Raw genomic sequence first — 23901 nt, 5'->3', positions numbered from 1 at the left:
GACACACAGACCTCTACAGGCTAGGCGATGGCACCCTGACTGCCATTAGGTATGAGGATGAACTCCCTGGACCCTCTGTCAGAACCGACACTGCTGCAGCGTCGCAGTGCAGTGAGTCAAAATCACTCAAATCCTCATGCTTGCCCATTTTTCCTGTTCTTAACACATCAACTTTGAGCGCAAAATGTTAATTTGCTCTCTCACAGGATGTCAACAGTTCTACAAAAATTTGGATTTGGTTCATTCTTCATATATTGGATCAAAACACTAAGCAGTTCTCCAAATGCACGTGACCTTACTTCCCAAAGCTTCAATCTAAAGAGGGACACCAGACAGCGCTGTCTGCTTTCAACCTCAGTTTTAGTCATTTTCATCAAACTACTGTTATGGAAAAATTCTAGTTTATCCTCACATTTAGAGTTATATGTTTAGAATCTTACTGTATGATTTGTGTATAAACCTTTGCCTGCTTAAGATGAAGCAAGTGTGTGTCAGTATGACCTCGCAAAGAACTGCTTAGCTAGGCCTAACGATATTGTGGAAGGACGAAACTCCCAAGATGGGAGTTGCTCTCTGCCCAGCAACAGTCCGTGGGACAGAAACCTGTTGTAACTAAAAAGATGCAGAGAGTTGTGTATGGAGGGGTATGAAAGAGGAGCTGAGACATCCCAAGGGCAGAGCTGGCATGACTGTGAACTGTGATGTTTGATGTATGTTGGCTCGCCTGCGCAGTAATAAATAGCTTGATCACAGCTCTTTCCATGTTGCAGACTTTATTTACAAAATTCCACGACACTACTAGCAGCAGCAATCCGACAAAATGTAGATATAAATAGATACAGACCACAAGATAAGCCTGTATGCTGATGATGCATTACTGTTTCTTGGGAACTCACAAACCTCTCTTCTGAAGACAATCACACTCATAGATAAGTTCTCATCCATATCAGACTACTCCATTAACTGGAGTAAATCAACAGTTCTGCCTCTGAACTGTAAATTTCAGAAGACTTCCATCACTACACTACAGTCTGGTAACATTAGGTATTTAGGTATAAATTTCTCTCGGTATGATTGAACCATATCCCTCTAGTAGAAATGGTAGAAGATAATCTCACGTTTTGGAAAACTTTACCTATAGCAATCAATGATCAGTCGTCACAATTAAAATGATGGTTCTGCCTAAAATAAACTACTTGTTCTCACTGATCCCTAACAAACCATTTACTGCCTGGTTTAAGACACTGGACTCAAACATCTCAAGTTTGAAAACTCTACAAAAGCCAAAACACAATGGTGGTTTAAAACTACCAAATTCTTATTATTATTTCTTATCCAATAGATTGCTTATATGCTTCAAAATGCATCAAATCAAGCTCGCTAGACAGCCCATGGCTGGACCTAGGACAAGCACTCTGTGGAAAAGTAAAAATCTCTAATCTGAAAAATTCTCACTTCACATTACCCTATTTTGTACTCAACTGCCTATCAGATGTAATTACTCAATTGAATTTAACCAATGACTACACCCTGTAATACAATAACTTGTGGAGCTTGTGGACTTTCAGCATGTCACATCGCGACACTCTCACTCTTTTTTTAATATGTAGCTCCTTGTTGTTTTCCTTTCTATTTTAAAAATTAAGGATTTTGCTTTCATTTATTTTGAAAAACTTTAGCTATTTCTGATACCAACAGAACAATTCCACGTGGAGGAAACACATCTATTACCTATTGTTGGAAGAAAAATAACTATAAAGCTATGCAGGTTACTTTAAGTTAGTTTTCCTATGGAAATTCTAAAACCATGATAGCGAAAGAATGTTTATGTCATTAGTCTACCTGTATTTATGGAAATAAATCTAATTACAATTAAATATCTAATTGAATGAAATCAGTGAAATAAAGTCCCAATAGCTTTGACAATAGTAAAAGTAAAAAACAAAGAAAAGCTGGTTTAAGTAAGTCACCAGCAATTGGGGTGAAAGCAAACCAACCTATTCATGCACTGTTAAATGCTGTTTTCCTCGACGACCTCTCTTACCTAGATTTGAAATAAATGACAAAGGCAACTCTAGACTAGCCATTTGTGTGCATGCATGCATTGAATTCTGCACGTAATCTGCACCACAAATTATTTTGCTACCACAATAAAACAGGAAGTGAGGGAAACAGACACAGAACTAAACATGGGGGAATCAACACAGAAGGGAAAGGCTGGAAAACACTAAGGGACTCCATAAAGATTAAAACAAATTGAAGATATTTAATAAGAAACAGGATTTGAAATTCAACACACAACTATGTATCAAAGCACTGCTAACAGCCTTACTGGACAATATTGTTTACTTCCCAAGTGGCCCAGCTCCAAAGTATGCTGAGGTGCTTCCTTTCATCTGCTGTAGACTAAACTGTGAATTGTGAACAGATTCTTTCCTGAGATTGGGATATCTCTGGGTACAAATATTATTAGAACCACATGCTTGGGTCAGTGAATCTTTGAAGTGTGCAGGGCTGCTTGAACCTCTTTAGAGGAAACATTTGCTTTTGCGCAAGTGTTTTTAAAGCATTGGTCTGATCCCCAAGAATAAAGTTAAATTTCACTGGCCAGGCATTTCAGTGATAACATGTTGTAGAAAATGCCTTACTACTTACAGCCTCTGTAAGCCGGTGTAGAGCTCCATATCAAAATCCCTCAAGGTCTGCAGACCAGTCCAATTCTCGATGTGTCTGTAAAGGAATACAGGCAAGACACTGTAGTAGGGTGTATAATGTAACAAGTTACACATTTCTTATATGTAATAATCTAACAATTTATTTCATGGATCAGATTTGTTGGGCTGTTTATTCTAGGGTGACCAACCGTCCTCTTTTCCTATATTCTGACAGAGGACCAATTTGTGTGACATCACCCCCAAACTGCTGCTTTGTGAGCACTTGTTCTGCGCTCACAGACAGGACGGACAGCGCGTAGCAACGCACCTAATGATGTTTAAAACATCCCAAAGCGCAAGTCCATCTTTCAGACGAACTGCAAAAGAAATTTCCCTCGTACTGACCATAGCTGGACTGGCCATCTGATGGTGATTTTTCGTTTTATGGGCCGATGGTTTTTTTTTTTTTTGTAACGTATTAACAATGAAAGGTGGTGGATTGGCCAGATGCTGGCCGATGTGTAAAAATAACTCAGTTGTTTGGTGGTGGCTGTGGCGGAGCTTCCACAGAGGCCAGCAGGTGGGTGAGGGAAAGGGGAGGCAAGAGGGGGAACAGTTTGTCCCGGACTTCAGCTGGAATAGAAGAAGACAAAGCTGGAGTTATTCTGCTTCTTTACGCTGCACAGCTGCAGCTTCTCCTCTCGTTCTCTCCCCCTCTCTCTCCTGTTGCTCCTTCAATCATGAAACTGATCAATGATCAGCTGATCGGCTTTTCTCTCTTGTTTATCGCCCACTTTGCGCCAGAAATAGGAAACCAGCGAATGGCGCGCTAAACAACAGCAGCACGTTTAAGCTTGATCAGCTGTTGTTAGAATTTATTTAATATTAATTTCTAGTATCAGCTGATGTTTGCTGTAAAAGCTGCTGGTCATGATATCGGTTTGGATATGTGGTGAGAGGGAAACATGAAGATGAAACCAGGAGATGTCCTTACTGAATCATCAGAGCTGAACAGGTGATGGAGAAACAGGTTTACCTTTTAGGTGGCTTGAATGAGTTGAAGGGAAGTTATGAACTGTTTCTGAGAGACAAATAACACCAGGATCCTTTTTTTTATGTAGCTGACAGCTGGTAACTGTGCAGGGGCGGATCTAGCAAAGTTTTGCCAGGGGGGCCAGGTAGGGCATTGACAGGGAGAGGTGGGCACAAAGAAATACTTTTCTTTCTTATTCTCATTTAAAATGTCTGGCTTTTAACAAATAATTATCAGAATCTTACAACCAAAGTTTTTATCTGATGTAAAATGTATAGAAATCATACATATTTATACATATACATACATATACAACAAGACTGTACATCACTGTCACAACAGCGTTTGTTTTCATTCAAAGGTTTTATGGCTTTTCCTATAATACCTGGTGGGCCGGTCTCTAGTCAAAATGCCAGGGACGATTTTATGTTTCTTTAAGCAAGTTCTTCATGACTGAGCCAAGTGTCCTCTTTTTTGGAAATCAAAATATGGTCACCCTAGTTTATTCTATAACATGTCAGATAGTTAGCCCTGTAGCCCAGTTGGTTTCCTCCAGTTATGCTGGCCTCCTGCCACAGTCCAAGGACACTGAAGTGTGACATGTTAGGTTGACTGATGATTCTAACGTTGCTGTAGCAAAATAAATATTTGATAACTTTGAGCAGAGTGATTGAACTGATGATTGCCATATGACATGGTATAAATACATTAGAGCAGGGATATCAAACTCATTTTACATGGTAGGTCACATACAGCCCACTTTGATCTTAAATAGTCGGTTAGATCCCAGTTACCCCTGTACAGGAGGTCTGGACCAGCTCTCCATCTAACGGGTCAGAGTCTCTATATCCCTATGGGTATCACCATATTAGATGAACTGAGACTGATTTAAGCCGGTGTTGATGAGACTCACCATGGTAGACTGACTGGACCAGTGAAACTCTGCTTTCTGTCATTTTAAAGTTTACTTATACATTTAATTTCAATTGGTTGTCTCAGTTTTTCCAAAAGATTCGAAAATACTGCTTTCGTTAATGAAAAGTGTCCATTTGACGTTTTTGGCTTTAATTTTAAGAAATAAAGGTGTAAAACTGCAGAAGAAGTTTTGGTTGTCCTGTAATTACAAAGCTATAGCACATAGAAAACGAAAGAGAAAATGCTGAACACAGACTTAATTAAAGAGATGAATATTTGTTCAAGATTTGGTGGAGATCAGTGAATACTGCACTCTAGAAATTGATCAGCTAGACACAACACCAGTCCAGATATCTCTGAGCATTTCTCTCCATATTGCATATTTACAGCAGACAGTTAAAAAAGTGGTCAACCACATTTTGAGCAGTAGTGCTATTATGTAACCCCAGGTAAAGCATGCACATACTGTAGTCTCGAGGTTACTAAATATAACAGAAAATGTTCAAACCAACTATTTTTGTGCCCAACAGTACTACTACTGCCTGTCCTTACTCCTCCTCCTCTCTCTAGTCCTCCTTTCTATTTCTACCCCTCTCCTCTTTCCTTCCTCAACTTGGCACTGTTTGAAAAGTCACAAACAAACCATCAATGTTTGCTTGCCAGAAGGAACTGCAATGTTACAGCAGCCTCCTACACACTCTGCCTCCAAAGTGTGAGAGACACAGCCGTAGAGAGAGGGAAAGCAAATTTGGAAAGAAATTCACAGACCGAATGTCATCTGTTTTGGTCGTAGGGATGATGACTGCCAAGTGTGGAGCTGAAAGAGCAGTAGAGAATAGTCTTTATTCGTTTCCCTTCTTATTTGATGTAATTACAACAAGTATATATCAATATATTGTTTTAAAAAGCACATTTTTATTGCACATACAGTGTTGTGCAAAAGTCTTGAGCAATCCCCATTGCTTTGTATTTTACTTACATGGAGCCAGACTCTTAATTAAATAATTCAAGTGATCTTGAGTAACAGTCCTCCAGGTCTGTCAAAGTTTTTCTTTGGACTTTTTCACTCACTTTATTATTATTTCACTCAGTTTATTATTGTGTAATTCATTTATCATTGACCTCTGAATCACCCAAGCATAAAAAAGCACCTAACTCAAGTAATGAACCAATGTGGTGTATGCACAGAACAGTCAACTTAGGATGTCTGTAAATGGACCGATTCTTTTACAGTGCTTACTGTACTTGAGCATGCAGAGTGCTTTATATAACATGCCTCATTCCACTCCACACCCATTCATAGAAGCATTTGTTTTATATGTCTTAGTGGGTTTTTTTTTTATGTTTTGTTAAACTGTTAAAACATGGGTGATGTCACCTTTAAAAAACCCTAAAAAGCTTTCTACCTTTAAAGTGACCTTAAAATTTTTTGATGGAAAATTTCTAGTTTATTCTCATGTTTAGATTTAGGTGCTTAGAATTTCACTGTAGAAGTTTGTATTTTCTTTTATCTCTTAGGTCAGGGGTAGGCAACTCCAGGCCTCAAGTGCCGGTGTCCTGGAGGTTTTAGATGTGTCCATGATCCATCACAGCTGATTTAAAGGGCTAAATGACTCCTCAGCATTTCTTGAAGTTCTCCAGAGGCCTGGTAATGAACTAATCATTTGATTCAGGTGTGTTAACCCAGGGTGCGATCTAAAACCTGCAGGACACCGGCACTCGAGGCCTGGAGTTGCCTACCCCTGTCTTAGGTGAAGGACATATGTGTCAATATGATCTGCTGTAGGCTGCTTAACTATGTTATCTGCCGACTGTTAGGGTGTAGAAGGATGAAACTCCCAGAAAGACCAGTGCCAGGTGCTTCCTGGGACATAGATAGTGTGAGCTTGCTCCCTGCCCAGGAATTGCACAGCAAAAGCTTTGGGGGGGGTGGACTAAAAAATCAGTCCCCATGGGACTGAAAAACCATGATTATTAGGCTACAACAGAGTTGGCAGTTCGTCTTGTAATCGGAAGGTTGCCGGTTTGAGCCCCGGCTCGGACAGGCTCGGTCGTTGTGTCCTTGGGCAAGACACTTCACCTACCGCCTACTGGTGTTGGCCAGAGGGGCTGATGGCGCGATATGGCAGCCTCGCTTCTGTCAGTCTGCCCTAGGGCAGCTGTGGCTACAACTGTAGCTTGCCTCCACCAGTGTGTGAATGTGAGAGTGAATGAATAGTGGAATTGTAAAGCGCTTTGAGGGTCTCGAAAAGCGCTATATAAAATGCAATCCATTATCATTATTATTATTATTTTAGTATTAGCTAGAAAACCACAGTTGTATTATATACTACATTAGCTAATATAATATGCATTACATTTATTGTATTATAATATGAAATATTTTTAATTCTAAATTTACAGTAGTGGAATTGAATTCAAATAGCGAGCTTCAGTAAAAACTCAAGAAAATTGTATTTAACATGACTTTAAAAAGAACACTTACAAGCTGTGATCAATTGTATGTTTGTGATAAAATAAAGTGTACACTGATACATTAAATATACCTTTATTTCCTGTTAGAAAGCTGAATCATGCCATATCATAACCATGATTTTTGCTGAATGGGTCGAACAGGGCAGAGATTTTTTAAAATTGTGGAATTGTTATTTATTCACACATATCAGCATAAATAAAGTGCAAAATATACAAATAAGCATATACATCTCAAAAACACTTCTCAACTTTTGGTTCAAAAATTTAATTTGTTATTTAGTACAGAGGTGTTCAAAAGAAAGGTAGAACAATGAGTCTGTAGCCATCTGTAAAACACGACGGAGGCGCTGACATTTTTTTGGGCTGAATTTCAGCCAGCGTTGTGAAAATTGATGTAATTATATACACAGACAGGTACCGTCAGATTTTGATCATCCATACAGTGCCAGCTGGGAAAGATCGGAAACTTCCCTGTCTGTCATTTTAAACTTCAATTACACATTTAATCCCCGTGATATCTCAGAATAAGAAATAACTGCACGAGTATGTCTATTTTTTTTCTAAATCATAAAAAGGATGCTGCTGTAGTCGGTGAATTAAATCTCTCTGTGCTTAAACTGTAAGAAATAAATGATTAAGCCATATTCTTAAAAATTAAAACACTCAGTGCTCATCAGTGAACTTAAGGAAAAAGTAATGACGACTAGAAGTCATCTACTATCGATCCCTGGCTACTCCAGTCTGCATGACAAATATCCTAGGGCAAGATACTAACCCCAATGTCTCAAGTTAAAAGTTTGGTGGAGGTGGAATTATGGTGTGAGGGATGTTTTTCAGGAGTTCACCTCTCTACTAGCAGTGTATGGAACTCTTAATGCTTTAGCATACCAGGACATTTTGGACAATGTCAGGCTCCCAACTTTGTGGGAACAGTTTGGGAATGGCTCATTCATGTTCCAACATGACTGCACACCAGTGTATAAAGCAAGGCCCATAAACATATGAGTCAGTTTGGTGTGCAAGAACTTGACTGACCTGCACAGAGTCCTGACCTCAACCCTATAGAACAACTTTGTGATGAATTCAAGTGGATACTGTGAGCCAGGCCTTCTCGTCTAACATCACTGTCTGATCTCACAAATATGTTTATGAAAGAAAGGCCAAAAAGTCCCATAAACACACTCCTAAACCATTGTGGAAAGCCTTCCCAGAAGAATTAAACCTGTTATAGCTGCAAAGGGTGGGCTGACATCCTTTTAAACCTAATGGATTAAGAATAAGATGCCAACTCATGTTAAGATAAATGCAATATAGTGTACATATTATAGATGTTGATATCATGTATGAATTTTAAGGTAAGTTAATCTATCTCTATATCATGTTTCACAAGGATGTTATATGTTTTCATTACCTCTGTCCTGTTAGAGCTAATTTAGCAAAAAAAATCAGTCTGTTTATATAATATGTAATACATCAGTGTGTCTTTCATTTCCATCAGAAACATGCACAGTGATCCCATCTTATATGGGAGACAAAGCACGAACAAACTCCGTACTTCGGAGTTTGTACGTGCTTTGTCTCTAGGGGACACCGTATGTATTTATATATAAACATATATAAATAAAACCACATTTTTTACATTAGTAATTCATTTTGTGCAGAATTTTATATTGTTGTTAATAATAAATTAATTAAAGCAACAAAACAACCTGAAGAGCCGGATGGGAGCCGGCTCTTTTTAGTGAGCCGAGCCGAAAGAGCCGGTTCTCTAAAAAGAGCTGGAAATCCCATCACTAATAAAGTGATATAAAATGGCAGCGGTCTTTTTTTAGCATTAGATATCAATTACCAATGAAACATCTCAGAGTATATCATCCACCATCGCTGTAGTCCTGACTCACAAAGTTAAAAAACTTCATCCCGATTGACACCAAAATATTACGGGTTCATCCATTGCTCATTGTTTTACTTTCATTTTTGACATGAGTGTCAATTATCTTACCTGATGACAGGTAGTGATCACATAACAGAGTAAGAAAAACAAAAAAGCAGAAGAGGGGATTAATGACTTAAATCAATAATTTCCATTAATAATTAAAAAGCTCTAAATTATGGGTTGAAGAGCAGAAGACAAATGTTTAAAACACAGTAAATGGTAAAGGTAAATGTAAATGGTCATCAGTATGCTAAAGAAAGATACATTTGCTTTGAGTATTAATTTAAAGATTTTGTTTAGACTTCATCTGACTTCACCAGCTTAACAAGACTCTAAAGGTCTTTTCACACATGACTATTAGAGGAAACTAGTCTAGAACATTATCTGAAGTTGCCTTTTTTTGCATTTAGCTCACAATAGTCATGTTCTTACTCCTGGGAATACTTTGTCTATTTTAGGCAAAAGTGCTGCCTGGATAGACAGGGCAAGACATAAGACAGGAGCTACAAATAACATGCATGAATTCTCTGGACTGTAACTTGCACTTATTTTATCTTTATTTATACTATTCTCTTATCTGAAGAATGTGAATGTAAAAACCTACAAGCTGCCAATGGAGAGATGCCAAACTGTGTTCATTGTTCTGGTAACAGTGACAATAAAGATCTATCTTATCTTATCTATTATCACACTGCTGCAAATTGAATATCACAGTCATTTTGAAGACCATTTAATACCCATTTGCATTCTCAGATACATCTCCATCACATAATCTCGAGAAAAGTTATAGGCCACGGTATATGTTTTTAGTTGTGGCATTCAATTGTATGAGTCATGATAACATGGTCATCAACATCACTTAACATAGTGTTTTCACTAAAAAGTCTTAAGATTCAAGAATCCACCCATACAACTGAACACAAATCCCCAAACAAGGCAAATTTGTTTATTTCACTACTTTGGAAATATTTTCACAAGATTACATACAGCATTGTGGTCTGACTTAAAATTAAATTTAAAAGGCTTGTGGTCCAAACAAATTCCAAGCGCTGAAGCCAAAGTAGCCACGGCAACCACTACACACCCACAAAGCCTGGGATCAGCTGTTCTCTAAAATTACTTTGAATTTAGCAGGAGGAAACACTGTCAGCAGAGCTGTCCAGTGCTGGTTTTCAGCAACCCTCCACACAGGCTTCTAAGAGCTGCTGGGGAGAAAATTCTTGGCTATCATTACCACATGATTCCAAATTTAGTACTAATCAAGTCACTATATCCATACAAGAACCTATTGACACAAGCTCAGGCAAAATGTCACTTGACTGCATTGATGACATTGGACCTGCCACATATATCAGTAAACTTGACATGTTGAAAGGATATTGGCAAGCTTGTAAACAAAGCACTGTGTGATGTGCCAAACTGCAGAGTATATCTTTATGAGGTCATCGTGCACTTCAATCATTGGGCTGACCACCTTGCTACTTTCAAGAGGTTGTTCCCACCCTCCTTTGTCCTCCTGTTTCCCCTCCCTCTCCCCTCCAGCGAGGAGATAAACAATTTCATGGCGTCAATTTGATGGGACAAAGCAGTTTTTAAGTCTGTTGTTCCAAGACTTTAGCAGAAGCAACCTGTTGCTGAGCAAACTCCTCTGGTTGTTTATGACCATATGCAGAGGATGCCCGGCTTTCTCCATAATGTCCTGCAGTTTCTTTAATGTCCTCTGCTCTGCCACTGTCACCAGAGCGTCCAGCTTCATGTCAACCACAGAGCCAGGCTTCCTGATTAGTTTTTCCAGCCTGGATGAGTCCTTCTTTGCTGTGCTGCTCCCCCAGCACACCACAACATAGAATAGTACTCCGGCAACCACTAACTGGTAAAACATCCTCAGGAGCTTCCTGCAGTAGTTCAGTCTCCTGAGGGAGTACAGTCTGCTTTGGCCTTTTTTATACAGGTGCAGTGTGTTGCATGACCAGTTCAGTTTTTTGTCCACCCATAGCCCGAGGAACTTGTACAGGCTGAGTCTTGGCTGATGCACTGTCATGTGCCCTATGATCTTGATCTCATCTTGCTTGGACTTGTAAGGGCATATGTCTTGCAGACTGTTTGTTTTCTCCCTGCCTTTGTTTTCCGTTTCTCCATAGGTACACAGAATGCAGGCTGGTGCCAATTTGGAATCCCCAGCTAACTGGAGGGAGGAGAATTTGAAAGGACCAACCTGGATTGAGGACTCCGTGGTGTCCTGGGACAGCCTCAGGACACCATGGAGATATTACATATCTCGGCTGTCCTGGGAAAGCCTAGGTGTTACCCCAGATAAGTTGGAGGAGATGGCTGGGGAGAGGGAGATTTGGGCATCACAAACTGCTTCTGGATAAGCGAAAGAAAATAGATGGATGGCATTTACCTTTTTTTACGTAATATATTTGAATCACCTCCTTCCATCTCACTTTGAGACTGCAGTGGTTACTGCAGCCATTATATATAGACTTGACTTGACTTGACTTTTTTAGACATTAATCCCACAAAGGGGATATTGAGGATATTCACATTACAGCAGCACAAGGGTCAGCAACAAAATGTGAATAGAACTATATAGGACTGCAACCGTTTATCGAGTAATTGGAAATACTCAATTATAAAGAATCCTCAACACAATGTTTTCGCTTTGATGTTTTGTTAAATGGACAGCTCTCTATCATCATGTGAATGCAATCATTTCATTTTCCATTGCAACTAAAAAGAGATGTGCATTAGACATGCATCAAGGAGCAGTGTGTGAATAAAAAGTCTGACAACATTAGGCCCATGCAGCCCCCAGTTTTTAAACAAAAAGATGGATAACACAGATAAACGGCAGCAGTGACAATCATGCCGTCATAGTTGAACATGGAGCCAGAGTGTGTCTGCACACACCCTGTAAAGAGCAAAGACGCGGAGCTGTTACTGAGACAGTCACTTCAGGCGGAGTGAAAGAAAAGTTTTTTCCCCAATGAGCAGCACAGCTATCACCATCAAAATGTTTACTTGGAAAAAGCTAGCTTCATCAAACCACCTGTTTAATAAGCTCTAATGTGAAGTAATGTGAAAGTGAACTTCATTTGTTATACACAGCAAAAATCTACAGTAAAGCTACAGAAGTTACATTAAAATATACAGAACTGTTAATTCTAGTCTAATAAAATATTTAAATTGGGCAGCTTGCATGCTTAATTGCATTTTACATGGCAGCGATACCTGCAAGCAGAAAAGGAGGAGTGAGTATAAACGGCGGCATTGGGTGTACTAGACCATATTTATTTCAAAGCTTTTGAAACATTTTTCAGATATAAGGTATAATAATGTAAATATCACGTTTATTAAATTGTTTTAATATTTTAAAAATTCAAAAATAAAAGCTTTTTTTCCACAGGCCAATAAAATTCTACATGGATCAGTAAAACTCTGAGCCACTGACTCAGGGCTGTTGGGTTGGACACTTAGCTATTATTAACATCTACACCAACATAATGTCTGTTTTCAGCACAAAAATGTTGCATTAAAACACCGGGCAGACTTCAGAATGCTGAGATGCTGCCTTTGTTTATTGCAGCCGCCACATACTCCTTTAAAGGCGTACAGACACACCCTCATTCACTTACACACTTAAATATGCAGAAACACACACACTAAATCCACATCATCCAGGAGATACAACACTGTCAGAACTCTTTTTGCTCCTATTATGTAAGACGGTTTTCCAAGAAGAGCGAATTCAGTTCATTTTTATGGCTTAGTTTATTTTACTTGACTTAACCTTAAAACTTGAAATATAATAAAAATTTAATAAATAAATAAATAAATAAGAAAACATGGTGTACAATAGTAAAACTATTTGGTAGTGATCAGAACTATCTATGCATAACAGTTTGTTCAGTGACCTCCTTTACACCACAACTTCAGAAGTCTCCAGTTTGCAACCAATCACAGAAAAGCTGTCCTGGTCAGTTTATTAGTCTGTTGGTGAGTACACTGTGTACACACCACAACTGACTGACAGAAAATAGCCATGTTTTTTACATTAAAGGAGCTCGGTGTACTTAGGAAACAGAGTCTGCTAATCCACTTCTTTTTTTAAAACTTTATTTAATCAGGAAGTGAATATCTGGAGACAGAGACTATCCTTTGTGAGTGTGTACTGGGTTGGCATGGCAAGCATTAATCTAGCCTAATTTTTTTAATACCCCTGAAGGCAATGAATGTGTGTAAGGGCCATAGTGTGTAGAGTGTGTTGTGGGGAAAAGCAGCAGAGGGCTGTGAACCAAAAGTGTTTTAAAAATTGTTCAGCTTTTCTGCTCCCTTCAGATTTCCTTGCCGATTGCTGGTGCCAGTTATTGTCCGTCACCTTAAAACCAGTGATTTTCTTCATTTCACTCCACACATCCCTCACACTGTTCTGCTCATACTGTTCAGCTTCCTCTTGCAGGAGTCCTCAGTTTCACCCTTAGGTCGTACTATGCTCTCCTCAGTTTGTCCCCATCCTCAGAAATTCAGGTTTTCTTCTTAAAATAATAATAATAATAATAATAATAATAATAATAATAATAATAATATCTTAAATTATAGTTTTTTTTGGTTTTTTTTAATTGTTTTAAATGGTCTTACAGCCATGGTTGGTAAGATGGTATGTTCACAGAATTTGATACATTTAAACTGTACTCCCTATGTGGGTCCCATTGTACATTCCAGTCTGTAGTCCTCGAAGCCTAATCCATCCTACTCATGCCAAGATATTACTGTTATTATCATTATTATTATTAAATCACAATTCAATTTTAAAAAAACTATTTTCCAGATAACAGATACTTTATTTACTCTCTGACTTGCTGTGACATATCAGACATCTCTTTGTTCTCTGCGTAATCTGTAATTTCAGTTAGTGCATTAGTGAAGAACTTATTGACTTTATCTTCATGGTCATAAATGACAGCATTTTAATATTGATGTCAGCACAGTATTGATCCTCAGGTATTGATGTTGTGTCATAATGTCTTTCAAAAACAGCTCAGTTAAATACATAAAGACATGAAAAAGAGGACACAGTCACATGTTTATTGTCAGCATGACTGTTTAATGAATACAGCTCTTAAAGTCAGCATGTTGGTTTGTTCACATCAAATGATTAATGATTTTAAATTAGTCTTTGGTTGATTTTCCTGGCACTTTTCCATCATCATAAATTTCAGAAATCTACTATATATATCCACTGAATTTATTGTAACTTTAAACAATGTCTGCTAAAGGGGGAAAAGTGCCAGAAACCATGATAATTTAGTGGCAACGAATTATATTAAACCTTAAATACTTTTCTCTGAAATTAAACTTAAAATTAAATAGACAAAAATCCAAAGTAAAAATTATCCCCCCAAAAATTTAAATTCAAAGCCAAATATATTAAATCGTGAATTTACTTCAAATTAAAGATAACCCAAACCTACTAAAAGGAACATTCTTACACAATAAATACAATTATTCATAATGATTTGTGCCAATTTGATCATTTTATTGATCAAGTTACCGTAACCACCCAGGATATGCTGGTGGTCTCGTAGTTAAACGAAGCTCCTTTCAGAAATGAAAAGATGCTTTTATTCACGTTAAGATCCTGACATGACTTCAAATAAACTTTATTTCCTGTACTTACACACACTTTATCTCATATTATTACATGTTAAAACTCAACTCCTCACTTAACTGTGTGGGATACGCAACTGAAACCAATCCTGTGTTTTTCAACCAGTTTTCCACTATTGTGCTGATGAGCACACGGAACAATGAAGCTGACATCTGACACTACACATGCTTCACTTATTCTGCTTAGGCTTCATGGCTATTATTATCATTATTATTATTATTATTATTATTATTATTATTATTGCAAGTAAAACTGCTTTTTACACGGTTCTCTTATTTTTCTGGGTGTAGCGATCAGTGTTGAAGAAGCAGGAGGGAATTCGATGTTCAGCAGCTCCTTTGATCAGTAATAATTTTTCAGAAAACCAGGTTAATAATGAAGTGAGGTTTTGTGCTCACAAAATAATCTGTGCATGCAGCAATGTGTTCTGCCATCTTGTTGTAGACTGGCCACAGTTTACAAACTCTTCCCGTTCTTATTAATTACTGTGTGTTTTACTGTAGTGTGTGTACAAGATGTGTGTTTTGTTGGCTACATAAGAGAGTATAAAACAAAGAACCTACAGATGCTGTGACAGTCAGGTCCACTTCAGTCCACAACAACAACATGATGGACCACAGCCTGTGCGCACCCGTGTATGTGTATGTGCAACTTTACGATTGCCTAATACTAGAGTGGACTTTATATTAAAAGGAAAGGGTTTATAGCGAAGCTCTAATATAAACTGTCAGTGCTGCAGCAGATGCACTCCTGACAACTACAGGAGACAAGAGGCAGTAATGATCTGGATCTTCTGATCAAAGTAACTGCAGTGCCACTCCCAAAGCAGGATGTCCACTATGCATAACCCACGTTCTCAAAGAGGCTCTGGAAGAATATGACAAGGAGAGAAGACACCACATCCTCCATCCATCCATCCATTCGCTTCCGCTTCTCCTTTTCAGGGTCGCGGTGGGGCACTGGAGCCTATCCCAGCTGTCATAGGGCGAGAGGCGGGGTACACCCTGGACAGGTCGCCAGTCTGTCGCAGGGCCAACACACAGAGACAGACAACCATTCGCGCTCACATTCACACCTAATGGCAATTTGGATTTTCCAATTAACCTATCCCCACAAGCTGCATGTCTTTGGACACCACATCTTCTCAGATAAAACCAATCTGTAGTTAATGAGGAAGAAATTATCAGAGCATCAGGAAAATGACGGCCATTTATATACTAACCCCGACACTACACTACACTACAACCACACTACAACCACATTCACCCTTAGGACTTTGACCACACCATTTTGGGGTTCAGTATGTCACCCACGGACATTTCAACATATATTTGATTTAATGACTTAGGATTTAAAGCACCACCCTTCCAGCTAATGGATGATCTGGTCAACCTCCTGGGCAAGGTGACTGATTGATTCACAGTAAGGAAACATACTGGACAGCGAAAGTCAGTGTGATTTGACAAATGCAGCCATGACATATGCTGAACTAAGCAGGCGACCAAGACGAGCATGAGCAATATTGAACAAGAGACTACAGGCTCAGAAGAAGACTGGACTTTGGTTTAGTCACAGACCAGTAACTAAACACTATCCCTAAACTTAGACAGAGTGCTACATTTATTTATTTATACAAAAGGCCACATTAACCCGCTCACACACACATCTCGGTCGTTGTGTCCTTGGGTAAGACACTTCACCTACGGCCTACTGGTGTTGGCCAGAGGGGCCGATGGCGCGATATGGCAGCCTCGCTTCTGTCAGTCTGCCCCAGGGCAGCTGTGGCTACAACTGTAGCTGCCTCCACCAGTGTGTGAATGCGAGAGTGAATGAATAGTGGAATTGTACAGTGCTTTGAGGGTCTCGAAAAGCGCTATTTAAATGCAATCCATTATTATTATTATTATTATCATTATTATTATTATTTAGTCAATGCCTTTAAGAGCTTTTTAACAATCTCACACACACTCTCACTCTATTTGACGTATTCGAAATATTTAGAGGTCAGTATCTCGCTAAAAGACACCTTGAATTGCGGACTGAAGAAGCCGGATTGAAGCACTGACTTTCTGATTAGCAGACAACCTGAACTGCCTCCAGCTGCCCCATCCCACAACATTTCCTCACCAAAGAAATGAATATAAATTTAGTTATATTAAAACCTTATGATATACTGAGGACTGTTTGCCACTCTCTTCCAAAGCAAGAAGAAAGTTTTTGAGAAAAATTCACTTGTGGTCTGATGTGGTCAGTTTTCAGTATCTGCCCAGATAACATTTTTCATGGATATCTGGATGGCTGGTTGGTTCTTCATCTTAAAGAAACAGACTTCTGCACTAAAATTTGCTTAATAGTATCTGAGTCATGACTATTCTTATAATGCAATAAAAAAGCTATTTGGAAATATCTGGACCTATTACCTCTCACGCTGGACTGTTTCCTAGTGTATAAAACCATGGCATTTAGCAATGTTATGCAGGAACAGCTAAGGGAGAGCCACACTTTCCATCAACAGATGGTTATGTTTAAAAGTATCAAATATATTCATGCATTTCAGATTTCCATTTCCTATATAAATTGATTCATTCAGATCTTTTAGATCAGTTCAGAATTGGAACACTTTGAACACTTGTGGCATACCAAAGACCTGTATATTACCCTAAACACAGACAAAGATCAAGCCTCCTCATGTGAGATAAACCATATTCATCACCATTCTAATCTTTTTAGACCTGCTCAATTATTTTACGTTTAGATTACTCATTTATTTTACAAGAAATTAATAACAGAATGTAATTTTTTTTAAAGTAACTCCAGACCTGCCAGCTCTGCTTGTTCTGATGGGGTTTTACCATCACCATTAATCACAGTGTAAAGTTCCCGAAAGTGAGGAACCTTACACTGCACATGTGCACAGATGAAGGGAAGTTTTGGAAAGAACTGACGTTTCTCAAAAATGTTTAAGAGGATCTTTAAGATGGTTCATTATAAAGTCCTGAATAAAGCAGGTACATTTATTATTTGAGTCAAGTGGGACATTTATTTGCATAATCATTCTTAGGTATTCTGAGCCTGGATCCCTGAGTCATCTGGATCATTATTGATGTTGCTGTTATTCATAGTAATATTTATTAATAGTATCATTAACAAGAAGAAGAATCATTTTATTTTATTTTTATTTTATTAAAATTTTTTATATATATTTTAAGTATTATATTTAAAATTTGCCAGATTTTTAAAAAGTTCCCATTTTTTGAACAACTCTGTGATTTCAATTTTATTTTATGAAAAGAAAAACACCAGAACTGTTTGAACCAGGAATCTCGCCTTTTTGCCCCAACCGAGGAACCATCACTCATTTGTGTAGCTGGATCTTATCGTGGGTTTTTAGTCCACTTGTTAAAAAAAAAAAAAAAAAAAGAAATACTATAATAAATTCACCAATTAAAAGGACAAAACTTCTCTTAAATATCGTTAAAGCTTTGATCTAGAGAAGCAGCACTCACATGGAGGTGATGTTCTGGAAAAGATCCTCGATGCTCCCGGTATTATTCCCAGCATTCCCGGTGCCTTGGAAGGACAGCAGCGGGAAGAACTGGCTGTTGTCGGACTTACTGCAGAAGATTTCAGTGGGAGAGCAGGTGCAGGTGGGGGGACAGTCCAACAAGGAGCTCGGGCAGCTGTGAAAGAAAACGCTGAGCAGAACGGAAACCTTCCAGCAGCACCGGATCCCGAGAAGGCGACGCGCGCCGAACAAATCCATGCTGTCACGATTCAGTCCCAGATTCCAACTTTGAAGCCGAACGAGAATGAAAATGACTAAAAATGAAAATGACTCAGTCCGTCAGAGTCTGAAGCCGCGTGAACGCTGCGCTCGCCTTATTCCGCTCAGTGGAGTCCAAACGGTCAAAGCTGTAAACATCTCCCTCCGTGTGTTCACGCGTGTCTGAGTGTGCGCGTGCTTGTGGGGGTATCAGAGGTTTTAATGATGCCAGTCACGCCCCCCTCCCTGTTTGTCACACCAACAACGTTTGGATGGAACAGAGAGGACAAAATAAGAAAAATCCAGAATATTCTCCCGCTGTTTGATGTGTACGGTCGCGGTGAGCATTTTTCTCCTTTTCATCTCCTTTTTGAGTCATCTGTCCATCTCTCAGTCTCTCCCACACACTCTCTCTCTCTCTTTCTCTCTCGCTCCCCGTGGCGTTTCTTCCGCCAGGGGTCGAGAGAGAGAGAGAGAGAGACCCCATCCTCTGAGTCCACCTGCTGGGCAGAGGAGCGCAGTGGACACGCGTCAGCTTTGCTTTTGTGCGCACGCACACACACGAGCGAGAGAAAGAGAGAGATATTCACACTGCTCTGATCAGGCTGAGTTACAGTAAAGAACAGTTTAAATAGCAATTGGGATAAATATGACGCCGAGTTCGTGATTATCAGACACATATGTGTATTATATTATCTCCATCAAGCTCTTGAACTGTTGTAAAATGAGCAGCTACTCTTTCTCAGGTGACGGTGCAGGAGTAAAGGTTTGGTTAGGTGGATGAAAGCTGGCCTTTGAGGCAGCTGCGCTGTGACCACTGAGTCACAGCGCTCCCTGTTTGGCTTGACTGAAACTATAGCATTATGTGACCACTAGAGGTCCCTGAATGACAGAGTGTAGCTGTGGGATCATACAGGCTTAGTTTTCCTTTCTAACATAATGTATACTGTGATCTACGTGTAAGTGTATGTGTCTGCAAACGTGTTGGATCCCAAGGAGATGTTACACAGATTCTCCTCGCCTGCAGATCATGTCCTGTGGAAATCACAGTTCACCTGGAAATGTGTCCACACATATTACCCCCATATTCTGTTCTCCACACACTCTCACTCAACAATAAACGGTCTGTACAAAGCATCTCGTGAATGTTAATGTAGAGTAATGAGCTTGCTGACCATTATTCTTCCATTCATGTTTTCCTCTGTCTCAGTTTAATCACAGCTTATCAAACTGATTGTCAGTCAGTTTTCCTCCATCCAGGGATATCAGTTGAAAATGTGACTTTTATCTCATAGTCACTTGGCCTGTAATATTAAAAGGACTCATAAGGAGGATATCCACTTTAATGACTGTTTGAGACCTATCACTAGTTTTATGTACAGATGGCAAATTTACACAGAGGGGGAAGAGTTTGTGTGGGAGCCACCACAGTGTCTCTAGTGGGCTCTGTCTACCTGATGGCACAGTCATGTTCACTGGTATGTGTATAAAATTTGAAAAAATTACCAACACTAGGAGTGGTGTATATTTGTATATCAATATATTCCACGTATACTCACAATTGATATCAGGGGCAGACAAAACAGAATGATGATGCATCCTGTATCATCCTGCACTTCAGCTGGAGTGGTACACAACTGATCTCAGGCATTGATAACTGGTCCACTGAGGAAGAAGTTGTTAATCCTTTTCTATTTTTTGATAGATATAAAGGAGGTCAAAAAGATATTTTTAAAAAACAAGCTGGTTGGAATAAATCTTTATCAAATCTCAGTATCATTTATGAAATTAATTTTCTCTCTCTTTTATAGAGTATCAATGATATAAATTCTGATCAAAATATCTCAACAACAACTATAGGCAGGGCAGTGCGTGTGAGTGTTGGGGGAGCCTGACCTCCATAGGCAGTATCTCAATGCTCAATCTCAATCAATAACTGGTCTGTTATTGGTATGGACGCTAAAAATGGTGAAGAGTACAATTCTGGAGGAAAAGTGCAGCACCAGTTCATGCAATAATCATGAGTGTGATGAATTTCTGTGAAGCCATAGTGTATCTTTTAATGTCCAAAATACTTTCAAAGAGAGCTTAGGGCCTGTGAAGGGATGGAGAGTTCTGCTCTGCAGGCACAACCACAGGTCTCACTGTCTCAGTAAAGTACTGGATGCCAGATTGGATAACAGACTGTGGCACAGACTAAGGCATGTAGCAGAATTTTATTTGTGTTTTTATTTTACCAACAGGAGTTCTTCTGGCCTTACAGGACAACCTCAATATCTGTCTTGCTCTTAAAAGAGTGGATTCATTGCAGCTATGAAGCAAATTTCCAGACATGAAGTGAATGCAAAAGAATTGAAAGCATACTTATTGCCCAATTTACTCGCATTTAAAAACAAGTCGAGTCAGTTCGACTTGTCTTCCATTACAATCGAGTACCATCTAATGTGTATTGGCTCGTTACAGCAACGTGAATGCCGCAACAAAGGTGGATGTTGAGGCAACGGTATACCTGCTGCTTGGTCTGTTGTTTTTGGTCAGGCTCGATGACCACAGTGTTGTTTTTGTGCAGCTGTTTCCTTCATTGCCGAGTTTCAAAAATGGTGGTTTGATTTTTCTCAAAGACACGCTCTCATGACTCATCAAGTGACGTCACTGACTAGCCGGCATGTAGGCTGTGAATGTCACATTTTTTTGGATCTTCAAGTAGCTACTAAACAAATAGCTGGTATGAGGGACTATCATCTAATGGAAAACCCTAAAAACTGTGTCAAGCCATGCCGAACCCACCTGAGTAGGTACTAATGGGAAAAAAAGCTATAAGTGACAATTTAGGGTCACCTGATCCAGCCCTAACTATATACTTTATTAAAAAGGAAGTTTTTAACCCTATTCTTAGAGTGGAGTAGTAGAGAGGGTTTTTGTCTTGTGAATTCAAACTGGAAGCTGGTTTCACAGAAGGAAGCCAGGAAGCTGAAGGCTCTGCCCGCCATTCTCCTTTTAATACCCAAAGCACCACAAGTAAGCTTGCAGTCTGAGAGAAAAGTGCTTTACTGGGGAGATACCATGAGGTCTTTTAGATTAGATTAAGCCTGATTATTCAAGGCCTTGTATGCAAGAAGTAGGATTTTAATTTCTATTCTGGATTTACCAGGGAGCCAATGAAGAGAAGCCCGTATAGAAATATACTCTTCTCTTCCTAGTCTATTTCAGTTCTCTTAGTGCAACATTTTGGATCAAGGGTTTTAGTGATTTTTAAGGCAACCCAATAATAATCAATTATAATAGTTCAGCCTAGAAATAATAAAATTAACTAATTTTGTTACCATCACTCTGTTTTACTGATAGGAAGCTCTATAGTAGGGTACAGGAAAGGAGAGCTAATTAGTCAAACCTCAGATTAAGGAGGAACGATGTCATTTTCATCTTAGTTGAGGAATGTAAACCAGTTCTTTATCCTCTCCGGGATATTCAAATATGCATGGGAGTTCGCCCATCCAGTCTACATGTGTTTTGTGGACTTGGAGAAGACACTGAACTGCATCTCTTGGGGAACCCTGTGGGGGGTCCACTGATATGAGCCTTTCAGTCACTGTATAACCATTGCAAGACTAGGCCCACATTGCTGCAAAAAGTTGGATCTTGTTGGATCTCTCGCTTACGAGTGAGGGGGAGGAGAGCAGGAGATTGAGAGACAGATTGGAGCCTGATGTGGATGTTGCACCAGTCTTTTCTGTTGAAGAAAGACCTGAGCATAAAAATAAAGCTGTTGATTTACTGGTCAATCTATATCTTCACCTCACCTATGGTCATTAGCTCTGAGTACCAACTGAAAGAATGAGATTGCTGATACAAGATGCAAATATGAGCTTAGTCAGGATTGCTGGTTTCTCTCTTAGAGATAGGATGAAGATTGCAGTCATTCAATAGAGGGTCAGATTAGAGCTACTGCACTTCCACATCGAAAGGAGCCAGTTGAAGAGGTTCAGACATCTGACTAGGATGGCTTCTGGGCAACTCCTGATTGAGGTGCTCTGGGAATATCCTACTGGAAGGTGGCCCCAGGGCAGAACCAGGACAGGCTTGAGATATTAGATCTCTCAGCTGGCCTGGGAAAGCCTTGGTGTTTCCCCCCAATAAGCTGGAATAGTTCGCTGGGGAGAGGAAGGTCTGGGTGTCCTTGCTTAGGCTTCTACCTACCCAACCCAACCCTGGATGACTATCAGAAAAAAAATGGACGTATGGATCGAGAGATGGATGGAGTTTTTGATACCTTATTGTTGTCATTGTCCCTCAGTCCTCCAGGTTTGTCTTCTTTATATTTCTCCCCCTTGATTTTTTTCCTCTGTGTGCTTGTTTGTTTGTGTCTGTGTTTGTGGGCGAGACTCAATGCAACAATCAACCACCCATTCCTGAAGGTTGCATCAGGGAGCCACTACTTAAGGTAGTAGCTGATAGTCATGCTTTGCATCATTGAACTACTCAGTTAAACACTGGCTCTTACTTCTGTGTGTGTGTTTTGTTCTGCCTCTCGTGTCACAAATTCTTACCATGTGTTTTACTTTGTACAGATCCCCGGATTCCCTTCTGTGGTGTGCTGAGCTTGATGCTGAGTTTGAGAGCGAGTGTTACCTGTAAATATTGAATGTGTGGATTCCCTACCTCCCTGGACCCGCCTGGAGCACTATTCCCCTGTTGCATTGTTCACGGTGTAAATATCTATTCACTGGAAATAAAAGTCCTGAACTGTGGTCTTCTAAACCCTGCATCTGAGTCCTACCTGCCCATTAGCCTTGATAATTTTAGTGTACTATGAGTCTTCGGTATTTGTATTATTGACTTTTTGGTGTTGTTTCACCTTTATTATTTTTCTAAGGGGGAGTTTTTAAAATTTGAATTAAATTAAATTTAAATCACACATTAGTAGAATTTCCTGTTTCTGTTTCTTTTGCTAGGCTTCTGGCTTTTGAAAAATTAAGAGGAAGAAAAGAAAAGAAAAATTGTCTTGTCTTGTAAGCTGTGCACCTGTTTTTTGTTTTAATTTAATTTAATTTAATTTTAGTTTGTTCTTACTGTAAATCACTATATATCTATATTTATTCCACTTAGGTTTTGGGCTAAAAGGGTTTGGTGCCACCCATTCTGATGAAATCAATCAGATGTTAATGTCATGACTTCTTAATGTACCTATGACCATAATGCATTATGGATGAGCCATTGATTCCTAATGGCTGGTTAATGTAGAGCATGTGACCAGGCTGTGGTTTCATGATAGATGGATAGAAACAAACCTCTCTGTTTTTAGGTCTTTCAGCACCTCTGTCATGTTCTTACACACACACACACACACACACACACACACACACACTCACATACGTGTTTTCGTGATATATCAGTACGTATGACAAAAATGTGACAAATGGGAACGTGCCTTTCCGAAGGTCCTAGAGGCATGGG

General features: G+C 39.3%; 1 protein-coding gene across 1 annotated transcript in view; it reads right to left on the bottom strand.

The window, feature by feature from the left end:
• LOC102800225 (NT-3 growth factor receptor-like) overlaps positions 1-18883 on the bottom strand; it is an 81397-nt gene extending 62514 nt beyond the window's left edge. Inside the window, exons 1-2 of the mRNA XM_006782279.3 lie at positions 18191-18883; positions 2656-2730 (exon numbers count right to left, since the gene is read on the bottom strand). Coding sequence (XP_006782342.1) covers positions 2656-2730; positions 18191-18447 — 332 coding nt within the window. The 5' untranslated portion in view covers positions 18448-18883. The remainder of the gene's footprint in view (positions 1-2655; positions 2731-18190) is intronic.
• Positions 18884-23901: the final 5018 nt, after the last annotated feature.

This window comes from Neolamprologus brichardi, chromosome 7 (assembly GCF_056152115.1).
Source record: "Neolamprologus brichardi isolate AB-2024 chromosome 7, ASM5615211v1, whole genome shotgun sequence".
NCBI classification, from domain to species: Eukaryota; Metazoa; Chordata; class Actinopteri; order Cichliformes; family Cichlidae; genus Neolamprologus; species Neolamprologus brichardi.
This window is presented reverse-complemented; position numbering and strand designations above follow the sequence as displayed.